At 39.1% G+C, this 16,916-nt stretch overlaps 1 protein-coding gene across 5 annotated transcripts in view; it reads right to left on the reverse strand.

The window, feature by feature from the left end:
- Window positions 1-829: 829 nt before the first annotated feature.
- Window positions 830-16,916, reverse strand: part of LOC126469678 (asparagine synthetase domain-containing protein 1) — a 71,428-nt gene continuing 55,341 nt past the window's right edge. The window contains exons 7-9 of one of the 5 annotated variants that reach the window (XR_007586047.1): window positions 4,992-5,094; window positions 4,739-4,900; window positions 914-1,047 (exon numbers count right to left, since the gene is read on the reverse strand). Coding sequence is in view for 4 of the 5 variants with exons in the window: in XM_050096827.1 (XP_049952784.1) it covers window positions 849-1,047 (199 nt within the window). In the remaining variant the exon portion in view is untranslated. Of the gene's footprint in view, window positions 1,048-4,738; window positions 4,901-4,991; window positions 5,095-6,048; window positions 6,240-16,916 lie in introns of those variants that run through there. The other 4 variants (XM_050096830.1, XM_050096829.1, XM_050096828.1 and 1 more) reach the window with 4 other exon arrangements.

Consider the following 16,916-nt stretch of genomic DNA (forward strand, 5'->3'; position numbering starts at 1 on the left):
GTTCTGAACTTCTGGCAGAAACATTTCAGTACTGATCCAAGTAACAACATTTGAGTGTAGCTCTTATTAGTGTGAGTTTGGTAGTACAAGTTTTCTTTCTATGATTACTAGTATGTGCATTATTAGTAACTACCGCTACCCACGGCTCAGAATGCCCTGTGTCCATTTGTAGCCTGTGTGCTATTCAAAGGGAATATCAAAGAAGTTCAATAACTGATGTTCAGTTTTCTTAAACGTATATTTCCAAATTAATGAGCCTAATTAGGCTGGTGACCATTCGTATTTTCATTTACATATGCATTTTACTATTTTCATTAAATCCCAAAGTTAGAGCCTGTTTAGTTTTTCTGTTAGTTCCAATATATTCAAAATAACAGTCCAATACCTTTATCCATTAGACACACGCACGGTCAAAATTATAAATCCTCTCAGAGGGTAACATTAGTTTGTGTCACGACAGGTTAGTGTTATAAACTGTGTGATCTCTCAATTCGTTAACGTACCCCGCCCCCCCCCCCCCCCCCCCCATATAGCCAAGATTTATATGTCTGTGATTTTTTCTTGTGGGGCTACCTCAAGAGCAAAATCTGCACAACTCGGTCAAGAACTGTGGACGAGTTAAAACAAAGAATTCGGGATGCAATTCACAGTATCCCAGCTGAGATGTTGCAGCAGTCAATGCGGAATCTCTACAGCAGATTTCACGAATGTATTCGTACAGGATGACGCCATCTAAAGGACGTAATTTTTTAAAAAAATTGATAAATGCCATAAATGTTTCATAAATGCCAAAGATGTAAGGTTTCAATTACTATGAATTCAATTTCTTTCCTTCATCACTTCTAGTTTTATTTTAGTTGTACAGTACCATTCAGCAAAATATGAGATACATCATTTCCATTTTCTTTACTATCTGCAATTTTTGACCCAAACTGCATAGCTCTCTTAGGTAGTCTTGCTATTTCATGGAGGCCAAGCTTGCAGGCTGCCAGTCTTAATAGGAGCTTGTCACCAACTCCTGGAGGGCAGTTCTCCACAGGAAAGCACCTAAAACATGGAAAGAAAGTTCACTGCTTTGCTTGCAACTTTGAAACATATTACACAATTATTTTAGTTTAAATTACATAAATTAGAAAGTGCAATGCCTTGGCATCTAAAATGATCTTGATTTTTTTAATGGAGAACTAGCAGAAGGTAAAAAATTAAAATCTTCTTTTAAGCTGATTGTAAGATGAGACAATAGGGAGACTTCATTTAGGAAACTACATCTATATACAGCAAGTGTGTGGCAGACTGTATGTTACGTATTATCACCATTTATCTCCTTTTGTACGTGGATAGTGTGTAGGAAGAAAGAATGCCGATGAGTCAACTTAGAAGCTCAAACTTTTCTGATTTTACAGTCGTAGTAATTTCATGGGGTATTTTTAGAATAAAGTAACACATTGTTAAGTTTAGCTTGGAACACATGCACTCATAATTCTTACAGTAAGTTCCTCTGTAATGCTCAACATCTCGTTTGTAGTTTCTGCCACTTGTGTTTCATGTACACTTTGTGATGCTTTCCAGTTTATTAGAAATAAATCACGCGAAATTCTTCTCCTTCTCCTGCCTGGCCTTATCCTGTGCCTTCACAGTGTCAACATATTATTTATTGGAGATGCTAATGTTAGATGTGGTCGGATGCCCTTCTTGTGACCACTTTTTCCCCTCCAGGGTGTAACTTGTGGTGCACAATGTCTGTCTGGGCCTAGTGTTAGCTCATGTGAAACTGTGACAATGTTTTCTAAATTAAAAATCATGGGAAACATTGCTAAGCATTCACTTTGGATCTTACCCATCTCCCCTATTAATCCTACCTGGCAAAGGTCCCAGAAACTGTTGAACAAGTGTTTTGTAAGCTATGTCCTTTGTGGATGATTACATTTCCTTAGATTTTTTTCCACTGAATCTCAAGCCAGCATTTATCTTCCCTACAATTAGTTATATGTGTATATTTCCACTTTACATTGCTACTGATGCATATTCCCAGCCATTTAATGGTTGTGACTGTTTCCAGTAATAGAATACCAATTGCACAATCAAATAATAACAAATTTTCCTACATTTCACAACAATTTTCTAGTGTTGCAACTTCCCTATATACAACAATGTCATCTGGTAAAAAAGCATCATGGAGCTTCCGACATTATCCACTCAACCACTTACACATATCATGAGCAGTTACAATGTTGCTCTGCTCCTGTGCAGTATACCCAAAGATACTTTCATGCCTGACAATTTCATTTGATTAAAAACAGTACACCAATTTCTACTGGGTAAGGAACCTTTAATCATCTTAAAAAGTAGATCCATCAGTCTGTCAACCCTTATTTTGTTCATTACAGAAGGGTACATAACTGCATCAAACGGATTCTAGCAGTTAAGGAATACAGCATCAACCCCAGGGCCACAACTTACTGCCTTTTCGAACTCATGAATGGACGGAACAAGCCGAGTTTCACTAGACAGCTGTTTATAATATCCCTGTGGATTCTTTGAGAGAAATTTTGGTCCCCAAAAAGTTATCAAAAATATTAGAACAACCACCACTACTTCCCTCTTATTTGTAATGGATCATTGCTCCAACAACCACTGATAAACATTTGCTAGAAGTGGAGCAAATTCTCTGTCATATTATAAATTTCTGGGAAAAATTATGTATCACCCTCATGACTTGCATAGTTTGTGTTTACTTCTGACAATAGGAAAACACTATGTACAGTCACCTGTGTAATGGAAATAGAAGAAAACCAGAATTCTTAGTGCAGTTCAGTACAGTAGGGTGGGCCTCCAATGATTAATGGGATAATGTGGCTTGTAGACAAGGTTCAGTCCATCCAAATAATACCTTGAAGGCTCCTGTCAGACTTAAATCATGCGTGCAATATCACTTAACGGAAAGGGTCGTCAGTATGAGAAGTTGCCTGCTGAGTCTGAACACCACAGTGACCTCATTCAAACATTCAACCACTCTCATCAGATCCAAAACACTTCAGATCTGTCTGATAGTGGTCTCCTGTGGTCAGCACCCACTGATGACCATTACCTACAAATCATGGCTCATATGTTCCCCAAGGAGAATGCAACAGAAATGGCTCGTATGTTCCCCAAAGAGAATGCAACAGGAAAGTGTGCTGCTTTTTTTTTTTTTTAGGCAAATAGGATGGCTTTGGTACTCCAGACATTACACAACCATCTCCACATGTTCCACATGTTTAATTCAGCCTCTTGGTGTCCATCATGAACAACACTACAAACCCACCACAAAATGATGCACAAAGACTGTCGGGAAGAGAACACCTGGAAAAAATCTCAATCAATGATGTCAGATTCCCTTGACAGCCAAGTGCAGGATTTGTCCAAAACCTGATAATTGTCACAGGACAATATGGAAGTGGTCAGGTATCAATGCACATGACAGGTATAGAGTCCCACAGGCTCAGCTGGGATATAAGTCAGTCATGTTTTGGGCTAGTGTCATGTACAGATGTTGGACACCTCTCATGAATATCTACAATAATTTGAGAGCTTTGACGTATCGGAAATAGATCCTTAACCTATTGTCCAGCTATCCAACAATATTTTAACTACACATTCATCGTCACCTTGTGAACAGTGTGCCAAGGAGGATCTAAACATGTTACAATGCACAGGGTAAAACAATGCCGTATTCAATGTTACCCAGCAGCAGTGATTGATTTCACAGATTGGAGAGGCCTGAAGGATTAGCCCACAGTTCCTGAAAAGGGACAGCACCCTATTCAGTAGTTTCAAGGGTAGCAGTTGCAAAGATTGACTGATCTGACCTTCTAGCAAATATGATTTTCCTGTACTGGTAATGCAAATGGCTAAAAGCAAGAGGAACTATAGCCAGGATCATTTTTCTCCAAAGGCATGCAGCTCTATTGTATAGCTTAATGATGATGATGACAGCCTCCTTGGTAAAATGTTATGGAGGTAAAAGGGTCCCCCCCATTTGGATCTCTGGGCAGATGGTTACTTAGGAGGATGTCATCATCAGGGAAACTAAGACTGATATTCTACGGGCCACAGTGTGGAATTTTAGATCCCTTAATCGAGTACAAGAATTTACAAAGGGAAAGGGATAGGTTGAAATTAGATATAGTACAAATTAATTACGTGTTTCGGTAGGACGAGCAGGACTTTTGGTCAGGTTAGTACAGGATTGTCAACACGAAACCAGATGGGGGCATTTGCATGCGCAAACCTAATAATGAAAACAGGAATGCAGGTAACCTCCATGAACAGCATAGTGAAAAAATTATCATAGCCAAAACAGACAAGAAGCTGACACCCACCACAGTAGTCCAAGTTTTTATGCCCAATAGCTCTGCAGATGAAAAAGGGATTAAAAGAATGTATGATGAGATAAAGTAAATTACTCCGCTCATTAATTTATCTGTGATGAGTGGCAAATTTGTTATCAGGAAAAGGAAGGCAAGGAAACTAGTAGAACATGGACTGGATGAAAGGAATGAAAGGGGAAACCACCTGTAAAATCATGCACAGAGTATAATTTATGCAATGCTAACACTTGGTTTAAGAGTCATAAAAGGATGATGTATACATGGAAGGGACCTGGGGACATTGGAAGATTTCACACTGATTACACTGGGTGAGGCAAAATGGACTGTACAACTTTGGAATGATGTACAAATTTATTGAGGTAACTTACAGAATCAGTAGATGTGTCACGTGTCACTTTGATCCAATGTGATTACCATTTGTGATGCGACAAACATCCCACCGGTAGTCAATTCCTTCCCAGACTCGAAGCAGCAAATCGGGTGTAACTTGTGCAATGGCACTGTAGATTTGATTTTTCAGGCCAGCTAAACTGTTTGGTAGGGGAGGAACACACACATGGTCTTTAATGCAACCCCAGAGAGGTGGCCATGCAACTGGACCTTTACGGTAAATCCACCAACCTGGGAAGCAATTATCGAGGAAACCTCAAACTTCCATGAGAAAACGACGTGATGCACCATCTTGCTGGTAGTAAACCATCCCATCTCGGTCATCTTCATCAATCTGTGAAATTAAAAAGTTTTCAAGCATATCCAGATACACAATACCAGTGACAGTTTTCTCCATGAAGAAGAAAGGGCCATATACTTTCAATTTGCTAAGGCCCCAAATTAAAAAAATAATAATAAAAAAGTTAACTTTAGCGCTGTCACGAACATCTTCCTGGGTTGCAAGTGGAGTTTTGCTGCCCAATATTCTGCAATTGTGGGTGTTCACTATGCCACTGACATTAAATGTTGATTCATCGCTGAAGATTATTGTGTTCACGGATGTCTCATTGTCCTCTATCTGATACAAAACTTCTGCACAGAATTCCCTCATGAGCAACCCCATCTGCATCACTAACGTGCTGTGCCATTGTGAATCTGTATGGTTTCAAGTGTAGATATCTACATATTACTCACCAAACAGTCTTTTGTGGAATGCCAATCTTGCGAGAGGCAAGTTGCACCGAGTTATGTGAACTGTGGGCAAAGTCCTTCCTAACCTTTTTGACATAATACTCAATATGCGGGTAACCTCATGATTTATCATGTCACAGTAAACAACCCACCTCAACAAAGTTCTTGTGCAAAGAGTAAATTGTAGGCCTGATTGGAGGTTCTTTAATGTATTCAGTACGAAATTTATGCTAAACAGTTATTGCAGAGTTTGTTTCTTAAAACCAAACACACAGCGAGCATACTCTGCACCAGCTAAAGTAGTCATTTTAACTATGCACTGCTCTGGCACTCACTGTGGCAGAATGGGGTACTGATGTACTACGTGAATCAAACTTGAGGTTGTTTGCTATAAAATAACACATTTACTGATTCCGTAAGTTATCTCAATGAATTTCTATAAAGGGTGTTTCAAATAGACTTTACAACTTTAAAAATTCATATCAATTTATTGAAGGAAGATATAGAGGTTTGGTTTAGTGTTTTTTTGTAGGGAAACACATCAAGTTTTGTTTACCTTAAACTAAAGATGTTGTATGTGGCTTCCGTTGATTATCCAGCACACATCCTAAATTGAAAGTCAGTTTCTTCCAAAACTCGCTGTAGCATTGCAGGTGCAACTTGCTCAGTGGCGGCATAAATTCTTGCTCTAAGTTCAGGTAGGGAAGCTGGCACAGGATGTACAAACACAGTATCCTTGATGAATCCCTATAAGAAAAAAATAAGAGTGGTGTCAGGTCTGGAGAACAAGGGGGCCATGCAATTGTCGCATCACAGCCAATCCATTGACCTAGAAAGCGGTCCCAAAGAAAATCCCATGACGTCAGCCAGATAGTGGGGTGGTGCACCCTCTTTCTTGAAGTAAACATTTCGTTCTTGGTCATCCTCCTCAATCTGTGGTATCAAAAACTGTTTGTTGTAACATATCCAGGTACACTATCCTGTTTATGGTTCTCTCATGGAAAAAAGGGGCAGTACACTTTTTCTTGCTCAGTGCACAAAAAACATTCAGTTTAGGGTTATCACGAACATGTTGCAATGTTTGATGTGGATTTTCACCGCCCGAAATCCTACAGTTATTTGTGTTAACCTTGCCACTTAAGCGGAAAGTCGACTCATCAGAAAAGATGATTTTGTACAAGAAATGTTCATCCTCATGTAATCGATTTAACATATCCACACAGAAGTTCTTGGGAGCAAATTTGTGTGTCATTGCTTGTACGATCGTTAATCTGTACAATTTCAAATGCAAACAGTTTCTCAACACACGCCAAACAGTCATACGTGGGATTTGCAGTTCATGAGATGCACGGCGGGTCGATTTCGTAGGGCTGTTGACAAAACGTTTCTCACTCGCTCAACAACTTTGTCAGGTATGCTTGGGTGACCTGACGATTTTCCATGTCTTACCGAGCACCCTGTTTCTACAAAACATTTATGACACTCATAAATTGTAGGCCTACTAGGAGGATCTTTAGTGTACTTGGTACAGAAATTACACTGAACTATTTTTGCCAACTTTGATTCTCCAAACCAAAACATACAGCTAGCACACTCGGGTCCAGTGAAGGCATCATCTTTAATGCAACTTCCACTAGCACCCCTTACGGTGCAATTCTGCACAAGCGGACTACACAAGTAAAGACTTGATGTACTTCCCTACAAATTGACACTACAGTCACCTCTGTAGGAACTATGAATTAATTTATATGAATTTTCGAAGTTGTTAAGTCCTTTTTGATACATCCTGTACTATTCCAAAGTTGGAAAGTCCTTTTTGACTCTTAAGAACACACATCCAAAAATATAAAAACCCCGATTAGAACCATTCCAATACTGATAGTCAAGTGTTCGGCAGCTAAAATGCATCTGGCACTACATTTGTACCCCAGGTGCCATATTTTGGTTGAGGTGGTTGCCACTATGTATCGTCTTTACTGTGTGCAGCTTTAGATACTCAAAAACAAAATGCACTCTGTCTCTCTCCTGTATTGTTGTTTTGGCAAGGCTTTCAAAAAAAGGACAGCTATAGTGATCCTGAGTTTGACATTGAATTTAGCAGCTCAGACAGTGAAGAAGAATGTGATGTTACTTCATTAGAGACTGAAAGCGTCAATGATTCATCAGTTGAGTGACAAATGCTCACCAGTGGTAAAAAAATAAATATATCCACTGTGCTCCAGCCAGCTCCTCCAAGATTTACGTTAACAGGAAATAGTTGTGAAATACATGGTTAGACTTCATTGCTACACAGAAACTAAAAAATTAATTCAAGTTTCAGGATATTTTATTCACTGTCCAGTGAACGTGCATACTCAGGATTTCATTATTGATGGTCTTCAAAATTTTATAACTCATTATTTTAAGCTTTAAAAGCTCTCTTTATATGTCTGTGTACAATGTCATTCATAATGTTTTTCATTAATAAAAAATATTTTCTGGAACATAATTTGGAAAAATATCATTATGCTAAGGAGTTACAGAGATGGGACCTGGATAAACTGAAGGAACAAGAGATAGCTTAGAGTTTCAGAGATAGTGTCAGGTAACATTGGACTGAAGCTAAGGAAAGGAGTACAATAGAAGAAAAATGGGGTAGCTTTGAGAGATGAAATAGAGAAGGTAGCAGAGGTTGGATTAAGTGATAAGACAAGGTCTAGTAGACATCCCTGGTTACCGTATTTATTCGAATCTAAGGCGCACTCGAATCTAAGCCGCACCTGAAAAATGAGACTCGAAATAAAGGAAAAAAAATTTCCCGAATCTAGGCCGCACCGGAAATTTGAGACTCGAAATTCAAGGGGAGAGTAAAGTTTTAGGCCGCACCTCCAAATCGAAACAAAGTTGGTCTATTGTAATATGAGACACAATTTAGGACGAATGAATGACGATAGAGCTACAGTAGTTTGGTTCGAGTCGTAAGCTTAGCAGTTAAGCTTTACCGGGTAGCCATTGCTATGCGTCAGGCGCTCCGTCCGTATTTATACGGGTACCCTTCCTTTTTCACGTGCTTCGTCTGGTTTGAATCGATTGCTTATTTTGCTTTGATCTGATAAGTGCTGTTTTCTTTGTTATAGGTGTTCACGTCACTCAAAGCTGAAAATGCATTACTGTACTGTGTCACGTATTGTTTGTCGCATACTGATAGTGCGTGTTTACGGCCTGTCATCGCTCGCGGCATGGCTTGCTTTTGTGCGCGCTACCGCCGCTTACAATTCAAAAAAAAAAAAGAGAGAGTAATCGTCTCATTAGCGAAACAATGGCAAGAGACTGCTATTTGTTGTTACTTACACTGCTGCTTTCTTTGATAATGATCAACAAGAACCAAATAATAGACTGCCTATGATAGAACATGTTCTGAACGAGAGTTAGGCGAAAATGTTTCTCCGTTTGAAAATCTTTGCGGCCGCTTCTTTAGTACATCAAATTCCGCACAGAAATTACTCATCTTAGAATTAAAAATCTAGTGAGTTGCCGTGCTTCATTTCTGACTGTATCACTATTAGGCATAAGAATAATGCGAATATAAACATGACACAATACGTATATTCTTCCGCGTTTGCTGTTGTCTCACTCTAGTTTCGTAGTTTATTAGGCAGACAGGATTTAAATGAGAGAGCAGCAAACACGAAAGAATACATGGCAAAATGTTGATATTCGTATTATTCTTATGGTGAAGAGAATACTGCATGTGATTCACATTTCATCAGGTTCCTATTAGCAACCATCTCTTCTCACAGGTAGGAAAAAATTCAGAAAGTAGAGTTGGCCATATTGACAAACATCCCAAACAGTCTTGCATGTCGGATTCTCGTAGTACATTGAAATTCTGCTACATTCGAAGATGGACAATACGGAATTTGTATTTACTTCGTTGGATAATGTATGAAAATGCAGTGGTCAAAACTCGGGGCGGAGGAAAAAAGCTCGTCTTCCACCTTTTTTTAAAAAATTTATTTACTGACGCGGAGGTTTTGGCGCCAGTATTTGTCTTTGTGCCTACAAAGCACGCCTGTGTAGCGCTACATATATTCGACGGCAGAAGTTAGTTGTGGTGGCACCTACCAACATTTTTCAGAACTTCCACTTGCTTTGCACTCGATTCTAAGCCGCAGGCGGCTTTTTGGATTACAAAAACCGGAAAAAAAGTGCGGCTTAGATTCGAGTAAATAAGGTAACTCAGGAGATACTGAATTTAACGGATGAAGGAGAAAATATAAAAATATAGCAAATGAAGCAGCGAAAGGGAATGCAAGTGGCCTAAAAATAAGACTGACAGAAGCAGAAATGGCTAGAGAACAAATGTAAGGCTGTAGAAGCATGAATAACTTAGAGAAAGATTAATGCTGCCTATAGGAAAATTCAAAGAGACCTTTGGAGAAGAGAGAAGCAACTTTATGGATATCAATAGCTCAGACGACAAGCCAGTCACAAGCAAATAGAGGAAAGCTGAAAGGATTATATAGAAGGTATATATAATGGAAACAAACTTGAGGACATTATAAAAAGAAGAAGAAGAAGAAGAAGAAGAAGAAGAAGAAGAAGAAGAGAAAGTATGTAAAGATGAGACAAAAGATGATCTACTGCGAGAAGAATTTGACAAAGCATTGAAAAAGCTAAGTGGAAACAAGGCCCTTGGAGAAGACAACATTCCCTCAGAATTATTGAGGTCCTTGAGAGAGCCTGCTGTGACAAAATTATACCAATAAATTTGTTTCTGGATTAGTTCCACTTTGAGCAAACATAATTTTTCTTCTTTTTACCCAGCCACGTTTCGCTGGAGTTACAGCATCATTAGCAGGTTTCTCATTTTCCTTCTATTAAATAACTGGAAAATTGCTATTTACTATCTGTATACATACTGAAATTTCAGTTTTTAAGAAAGGTATTCTCAAATTTAAAAACAGACAATTTTAAAAATATGCTGCGATTTATATGGTTTACTGTATTTTGCATTATAACTTTTTGCTTTCACAGTTTGTGATCTACAATTATACACAACTTAATGCAGAAGTTACTTACATCACTAATTTTAAAACTGGAAATGTTGTGGTTAACATTATTTTTGAGTGGAAGAACTCTCTCTCTCTCTCTCTCTCTCTCTCTCTCTCTCTCTCTCTCTGTGTGTGTGTGTGTGTGGGGGGGGGGGGGGGGGGTTTATGCGTGCATGTGTTTTATGGGTTCTTTGAGGGCAGAGAACGTAGTTACATGGCAGAGAGCTCTTTGTCCATTTATTTATTTTCCTTCAACTATGGCTTCCTGTATTTCATATTTTTCCTCTATTAGTATTTTTTGTGTGGGCTGTTGCCACATTTGAGAATTTTTGAGTTGGTGTCGATTTCTGTTGGTCTCTGGTCAAGACCCATGAGGTATTCTGCAAATGTAGAATTGACAGCTGTTACTTTTCACTGCTCTTCTGTTTTCCATGCACCTAATACTGAAACTTCTGCTTGTCTGACCAATATAAATTGAACTGCAGTCCTGACATGTCAGTTGATAAATACCAGATGAGCCGTGTTGTCTGTGTTGGTATTGGCTGTCCTTAGTTTTCTCTGCATTGGGTTATCTGTTCTGTAGGCTATTTTTAGTCCTTGATTTGTAGTATGTTGCCTATCCTGTTAGCAGCTTTGTTGAGGTAAGTGGCAGTGTACCACTTTGTTTCTTCTTGTGGGAGCTTCTGGTTTGTGTGTTCATTTGTGTGTGTGTGTGTGTGTGTGTGTGTGTGTGTGTGTGTGTGTGTGTGTTTTTGTGTCACATGTACCTTTCACTTTTGTTTTAATTTTGCAATTCAATTTGTCTAACATTTGTGTTGTACCCATTCTCCACAGCTATTTGTTTGATTTTCTGTAGTTCACCTTTGTAGTTGTCTTCGTTGAGTGGAGTATTATTCAGTCTGTGTGTATCTGCATTTTTTGGTAATTTTGTGTTGGGTCAGAGGTTAGCTTTACCCTGTTGCTGTCTTCCAGAAATTTTAGGGTTTTATTTTTGTATTCCTCCTGTTTCATTATTATCATGGTGTTACCCTTGGTTGCTTTTGTGATGATAGCTCTGTTGTTTCTAAGTTTATTAATTATTCTCCTGGATTCTTTCCTTCACTTGTTGTTCCTGTCAATATGTTTTCCTTTACTATGTATCTAAGTTGTTCTGCAACTCACTCTCTTGTCACACCTGCATTAAAGTTTAAGTTACTGTTCCTTTCATCATTCTCTTGTGTAGTGTGTGTGTGCTGACACTGTATTTAGGTCCTATTTCTAGTTCCTGGTTGGTGACTTGTATGTCAGTAAGGATGAGTGGATGTTTATAGAATGCATGTGGTTTGTTTGCCTTCTGTTTCTGTAATAAACCATTTTGTGCTGTTTTAAAAGTGTGTTTAGTTTTCGTTGTTTTGTGTCCATTTTATTTTTATTACCATTTCTGTATTTTGTTTGCCTGTTTTCATAATGTCACTAAATATTTCAGAGATTCTGGTGAGATTCTCTAGTTCCAGATGAATTTTGAACAGTTGGACACTAAGTTCCTGCTTACTGGTATGTAAGCATCAAACTTCCTGTTTCAGTGCAGCCAATTTCCGCTTTGTGCTTGACTTTTTGAGCTACAGGTAACATACTGTTCACACTGACATCTATAAATATAAATATTACACTACATGAAAGACAGATTCTCTTGAATCTTATGCTTAGAACACTTTGATGCAGTTTCAGAATTTGTTGTAGAACTTACTCAGAAATCCCTGGCATGGCACTGAAATACTCATCTTGAGCTTTAAGTGCACTCTCGTGTCCATGTTTGCTTACAAATAAATTTGGTTTTCGATAAGTTCCACCTTGAGCAAATAGGTTTTTCATCCTTTTATCCAGACACGTTATACTGAAATTACAGCACCATCTGTTGGGATTTTATTTTCTTTCTATTAAATAACAGGAAAACTGTTCTTTACTAACTATATATATAGAAATTTCAGTTTTTAAGAACAGTATTCACAAATTTGAAGACATACAATATTTTTTATATTGAAAGTTTTGCCACATTATGGTTCTTGTGGATTTCTGTATTCGGTATCTTTCTTAAAAAGTGAAATTTAAAGAACGCTTGTCCTGATATTTAATCAGAAGAAAATAAAAAATTAACTGGTGATGCTTTACTTCAGCGAAATATATCTGGGTAAAGACAAGAAAAAATTGTGTTTGCTAAAGGCAGAACTTGTCCAAAAACAAATTTATGTCAGCAAACACAGACTCAACAGAGAGCTACAACTTGAATATCAAAATTATTCCACTTGCGCAAGATATACGAGACAGGTGACCTACCCTCAGACTTCAGGATGAATACAATAATTCCTGTTTCAAAGAAAGCAGGTGCTGACAGGTGTGAATACTACCAAACCAGCAGTTTCATTTATAATCAAGGTTGCAAATTCTCATATGAATTATTTACAGAAAAAGGAAAAACTGGTAGAGACCAACCTTGAGGAAGATCAGTTTGAGTTCCAGAGAAGCAGAGCAGTACTGACCCTATGACGTATCTCAGAAGATAGGTCGGTGGAAAAAAAAAAAAAAAAAAAAAACCTGCGGTTACTGCTTTTGTTGATTTTGAAAATGTTGACTGGAAAACACTCTTCAAAATTCTGAAAGTAGCAGGGCTAAAATACAGGCAGCAACTAACTTAACTTTTACAGAAATCAGATGCCAGTTATTAGAGTCCAAGAGCACGAAAGCGAAGTGAAGGTTGTATACTATTCCCGATGTTATTTAATCTGTATATTGAGCAAGCTGCAAAGGAAACCGGGGAGAAATTTGAAAAAGAAATTAAAGTTTAGCCTCAGTGTAGAGCGGAGATCAGCAGCAGCAGCAGCAGCAGCAACTGCTGCTGCTGCTTATCGGCTGTACACAGTTTGTTTACATCATTTAGTCTGGTGCTGTTCTAACTTACTTCTGAACAGAAGTAAACAGTAACTGATTATTTAGCAGTTTTTAGTAGTGCTATATATTTTTGTTGCAAGAATTTGCATACTGTTCAATCTTTTGTTTTGAGTGAGTTTACTTTCGAGTGTAGTTTTCTGCTTCAGAAGTCACTAGTGCCACTTTATTTACTCTATTCCATGATCCTTGCAAACAGTAAATATTCAGTATACCTCTAGCCTCAGATTGTCAGAGTTTAATCTCGCATTTTGTAAATGTTTATTCAATTAATCAGTAGCGCAGTAGTTACTCAGCTGTTTGTTTTGAGACTTGTGACCATTGTAATCAGCAGTTAGCCGGCCAGTTCAGTGCCAGCTATCACCAGTCACACATCTCCAGCAAATCAAGTTACATATTTAGCTTCTTCTGTGTTTTTTTAATAGTATAATTTGTTTGTTTGTGTTTGGGTATTAAGGAAGGTTTTTGCTAGCTGTAAGAGTGAATTCAAGAAGTATGTAGCTCAGCTGTCATTTCTTCTGAACAGCTAGCTATATAGCTCATTGATGTAGCAGCATCACTTGGTCACATGTCAGGGGGGTAACAAGTTGCTTATCTAGTTTTCTGCCAGCGTTTACTGTTTATCCTTCAGTTAGTACTGTTAATACGAGTAGGATGTGTGCCTGCCAAGTGCGGATGCAGGAAGAACTGGACACAGTTCGCGAACAGTTCAATGTGGCTTTGACTGTAAAAAGTCACCTTCAGGCTACCGCCTTGAGGTGTAGCAGTGGTGGAGATTCTGGGGCGTTGCATGGGACACCTCAGGCATCACTTGTTTCGCTCACAGGCTCTACTGCCATGTCACCTTCTAGTGTACCCGCAGGGGAGTGGCAGGTAGTAATGTGTTTGCATCCCTTGAGACGGGGGGCCAACATGGAGGATGGCCATATGTCCTCGCCTATTCACCCTGTGAGAGAGCAGGTGGCTGTTCCTTCAGCAGGGTCTGAGCAAGCACACGTGGTCAGCGGTTTACCACTTATTGGGAGCTCCAATGTTACACGTGTTACAGAGCCCTTTAGGAAGATAGTGTTCAAGGCTGGAAAGAAAGCCATTGTTCTCTCGGTATGTCTGCCGAGGGGCCTCGTCTGCGATGTGGAGGCAGCCTTGTTGCAGCTACTGAGCATACAGGGTGCAATCATATGCAAGTTGTCGCTCACATTGGCAGCAACGACGACACCTGTCGCGTGGGTTCTGAGGCCATCCTCAGATCTTACAGGTGGATGGCAAAGGTTGTAAAGAGGGCTATCCTCGCACGCAAGGTGCAAGCAGAGCTCGCAATGTGCTGCATTTTTCCCAGAGCTGATTGCGGTCCTTTGGTAGACGATGTCAACCAAGGACTTCGTCACCTCTGTGACTGTCTTGGCTGCAGATTTCTGGACCTGCATTATTGGCTGGGGATTTGTAGGACTCCCCTTGATAGGTCAGGATTGCACCACACAAAGGGAGCAGCTACTCGTATAGCAGAGTACTTGTGGAGTCCACAAGGGGTTTATTAGACTAGGCAGTAGTCTGAGGTACTCTCAATAACACACACTGGTCCATACACATCTAGGGAAATCAGATTGCATTCAGAGTAAAGACAGTTCAAATGAAAAAGTTTTATCAGTAAACTGTTGAAGTATTCACAACAAAGTTCTCAAATTTACTGCTCTCCAGGAAAGTTCCCAACCTCAAATTATTCTTGGGACAAACTGGCTAAAACCCAAATAAAAAGCTCCAAAATATTTAGTGAATCTTGGAATATTTATTGGAAAGAGAGATTAGATGCTGTAGGAGGGGGGAGTGTTCATTGCAGTTGGGAGAAATGTTCTCTCTACTGAGGTTGAAATTAAATGCAATACTGGAGTTATCTGGTCACACACAACAGGTCTAGGTGAAACCAAGTTAATTGCTGGATGTCTTTACTGACTACACTAATCCACTGTGATAGTTCTAGAGATGTTCAAAGAAAGTCTATGGTCTGTTGTGCATAAATACCCAGATCTTGATATATTAGTTGGTGGCAACTTTAATCAACTGAGTACAGAATGGGACATGTATGGATTCATTGCAGGGCACACAGAAAGACAATCTTGTGAAGTAGCTTTGAACACATTTTCCAAAAACTGTCTTGAGCAGCTAGTTCAGCAGCCCACATGCAATAGGAGTACCTTGGACCTTGTAGCTAGAAATAAGCTGGACCTTATCGATTGTGTCAGTATTGAGACTGGGATTAGTGATCACAATAGCATCATAGCAACTATGGTTATGGAAATTAATAAATGAGCCAAGATGCCTAGGAGAGTGTTTCTGCTAGAAAGAGCAGATAAGCAGTTGTTAGTATCACACTCAGACAATGAACAGCAATTATTTAGTTCCAGAAAGTTGCCTATAGGGAAATTGTGGAAAAAGTTTGAACAGATTGTAAATCATGCATTGGACAAGTATGTGCTTAGTAACTGAATTAATGATGAAAAGACCCACCATGGTTTAATAAAGAAATTCAGAAACTGCTGAGGAAGCAAAGGCTGTTGCACTCTAGCTTCAAAAGAGGATGTGCAAATGGCGACAGGCAAAGATTAGTACAAATTCACGTGTCTGTGAAAAGATCTATGTGCGAATCATCCAACAGCTACCACCATCATACCTTGACTAAATATCTGGGAGAGAACCCAAAAAATACCCAACCTATGTAAAATCTCTATACCTATGTAAAATCTCTAAACGGGTCTAAGGCTTCCATCCAGTCACTGGCTAGTCTGGTTTGACAGTAGAAGACAACAAAAGGAAAGCTAAAGTTTTAAATTCCACTTTTAAGAAACGTACAAATATACCATCATTTTACCATCGCACAGAGTCCCGTATGGATGCCATAGTAATAAGCATCCCTGGCGTAGAGAAACAACTGAAAGAGTTGAAAACAGATAAGTCACTAGGTCCGGATGGAATCCCAATTCAGTTTTACAAGGTGTACTCTGTGTCACTGGCCACTTAATTTGCATATATCGTGAATCTCTCGACCAGCACAAAGTGCTAAGCGACAGCAAAAAAGTGCAGGCGGCTCCTGTATATAAGAAGGGTAAAAGAACAGACCCACAAAATTTGGTTTGCTACAGAATTCTAGAGCATATTCTGAGTTTGAATATAATAAATTTTCTACAGATCAAAAAGCTCATGTTCAAATCAGCACAGCTTTAGAAAGCATTGCTCATGCAATACCCAGCTTGTTCTTTTCTCACGATATACTGAAAATTGTGGATGAAGGGCAACAGGCAGATTCCGTATTTCTAGATTTCTGAAGAGCATTCGACACTGTACTCCACAGCAGATTGTTAATGAAGGTACGTGCATAAGGAATAGGCTCCCAGACTTCTTAAGTAATATAACACACTATGTTGTCCTCGAAGGTGGGTGTTTATTGGAGACGGGGTGGGGGGGGGGGGGGGGGGTA

Source organism: Schistocerca serialis, chromosome 3, assembly GCF_023864345.2.
Source record: "Schistocerca serialis cubense isolate TAMUIC-IGC-003099 chromosome 3, iqSchSeri2.2, whole genome shotgun sequence".
Lineage (NCBI taxonomy): Eukaryota > Metazoa > Arthropoda > Insecta > Orthoptera > Acrididae > Schistocerca > Schistocerca serialis.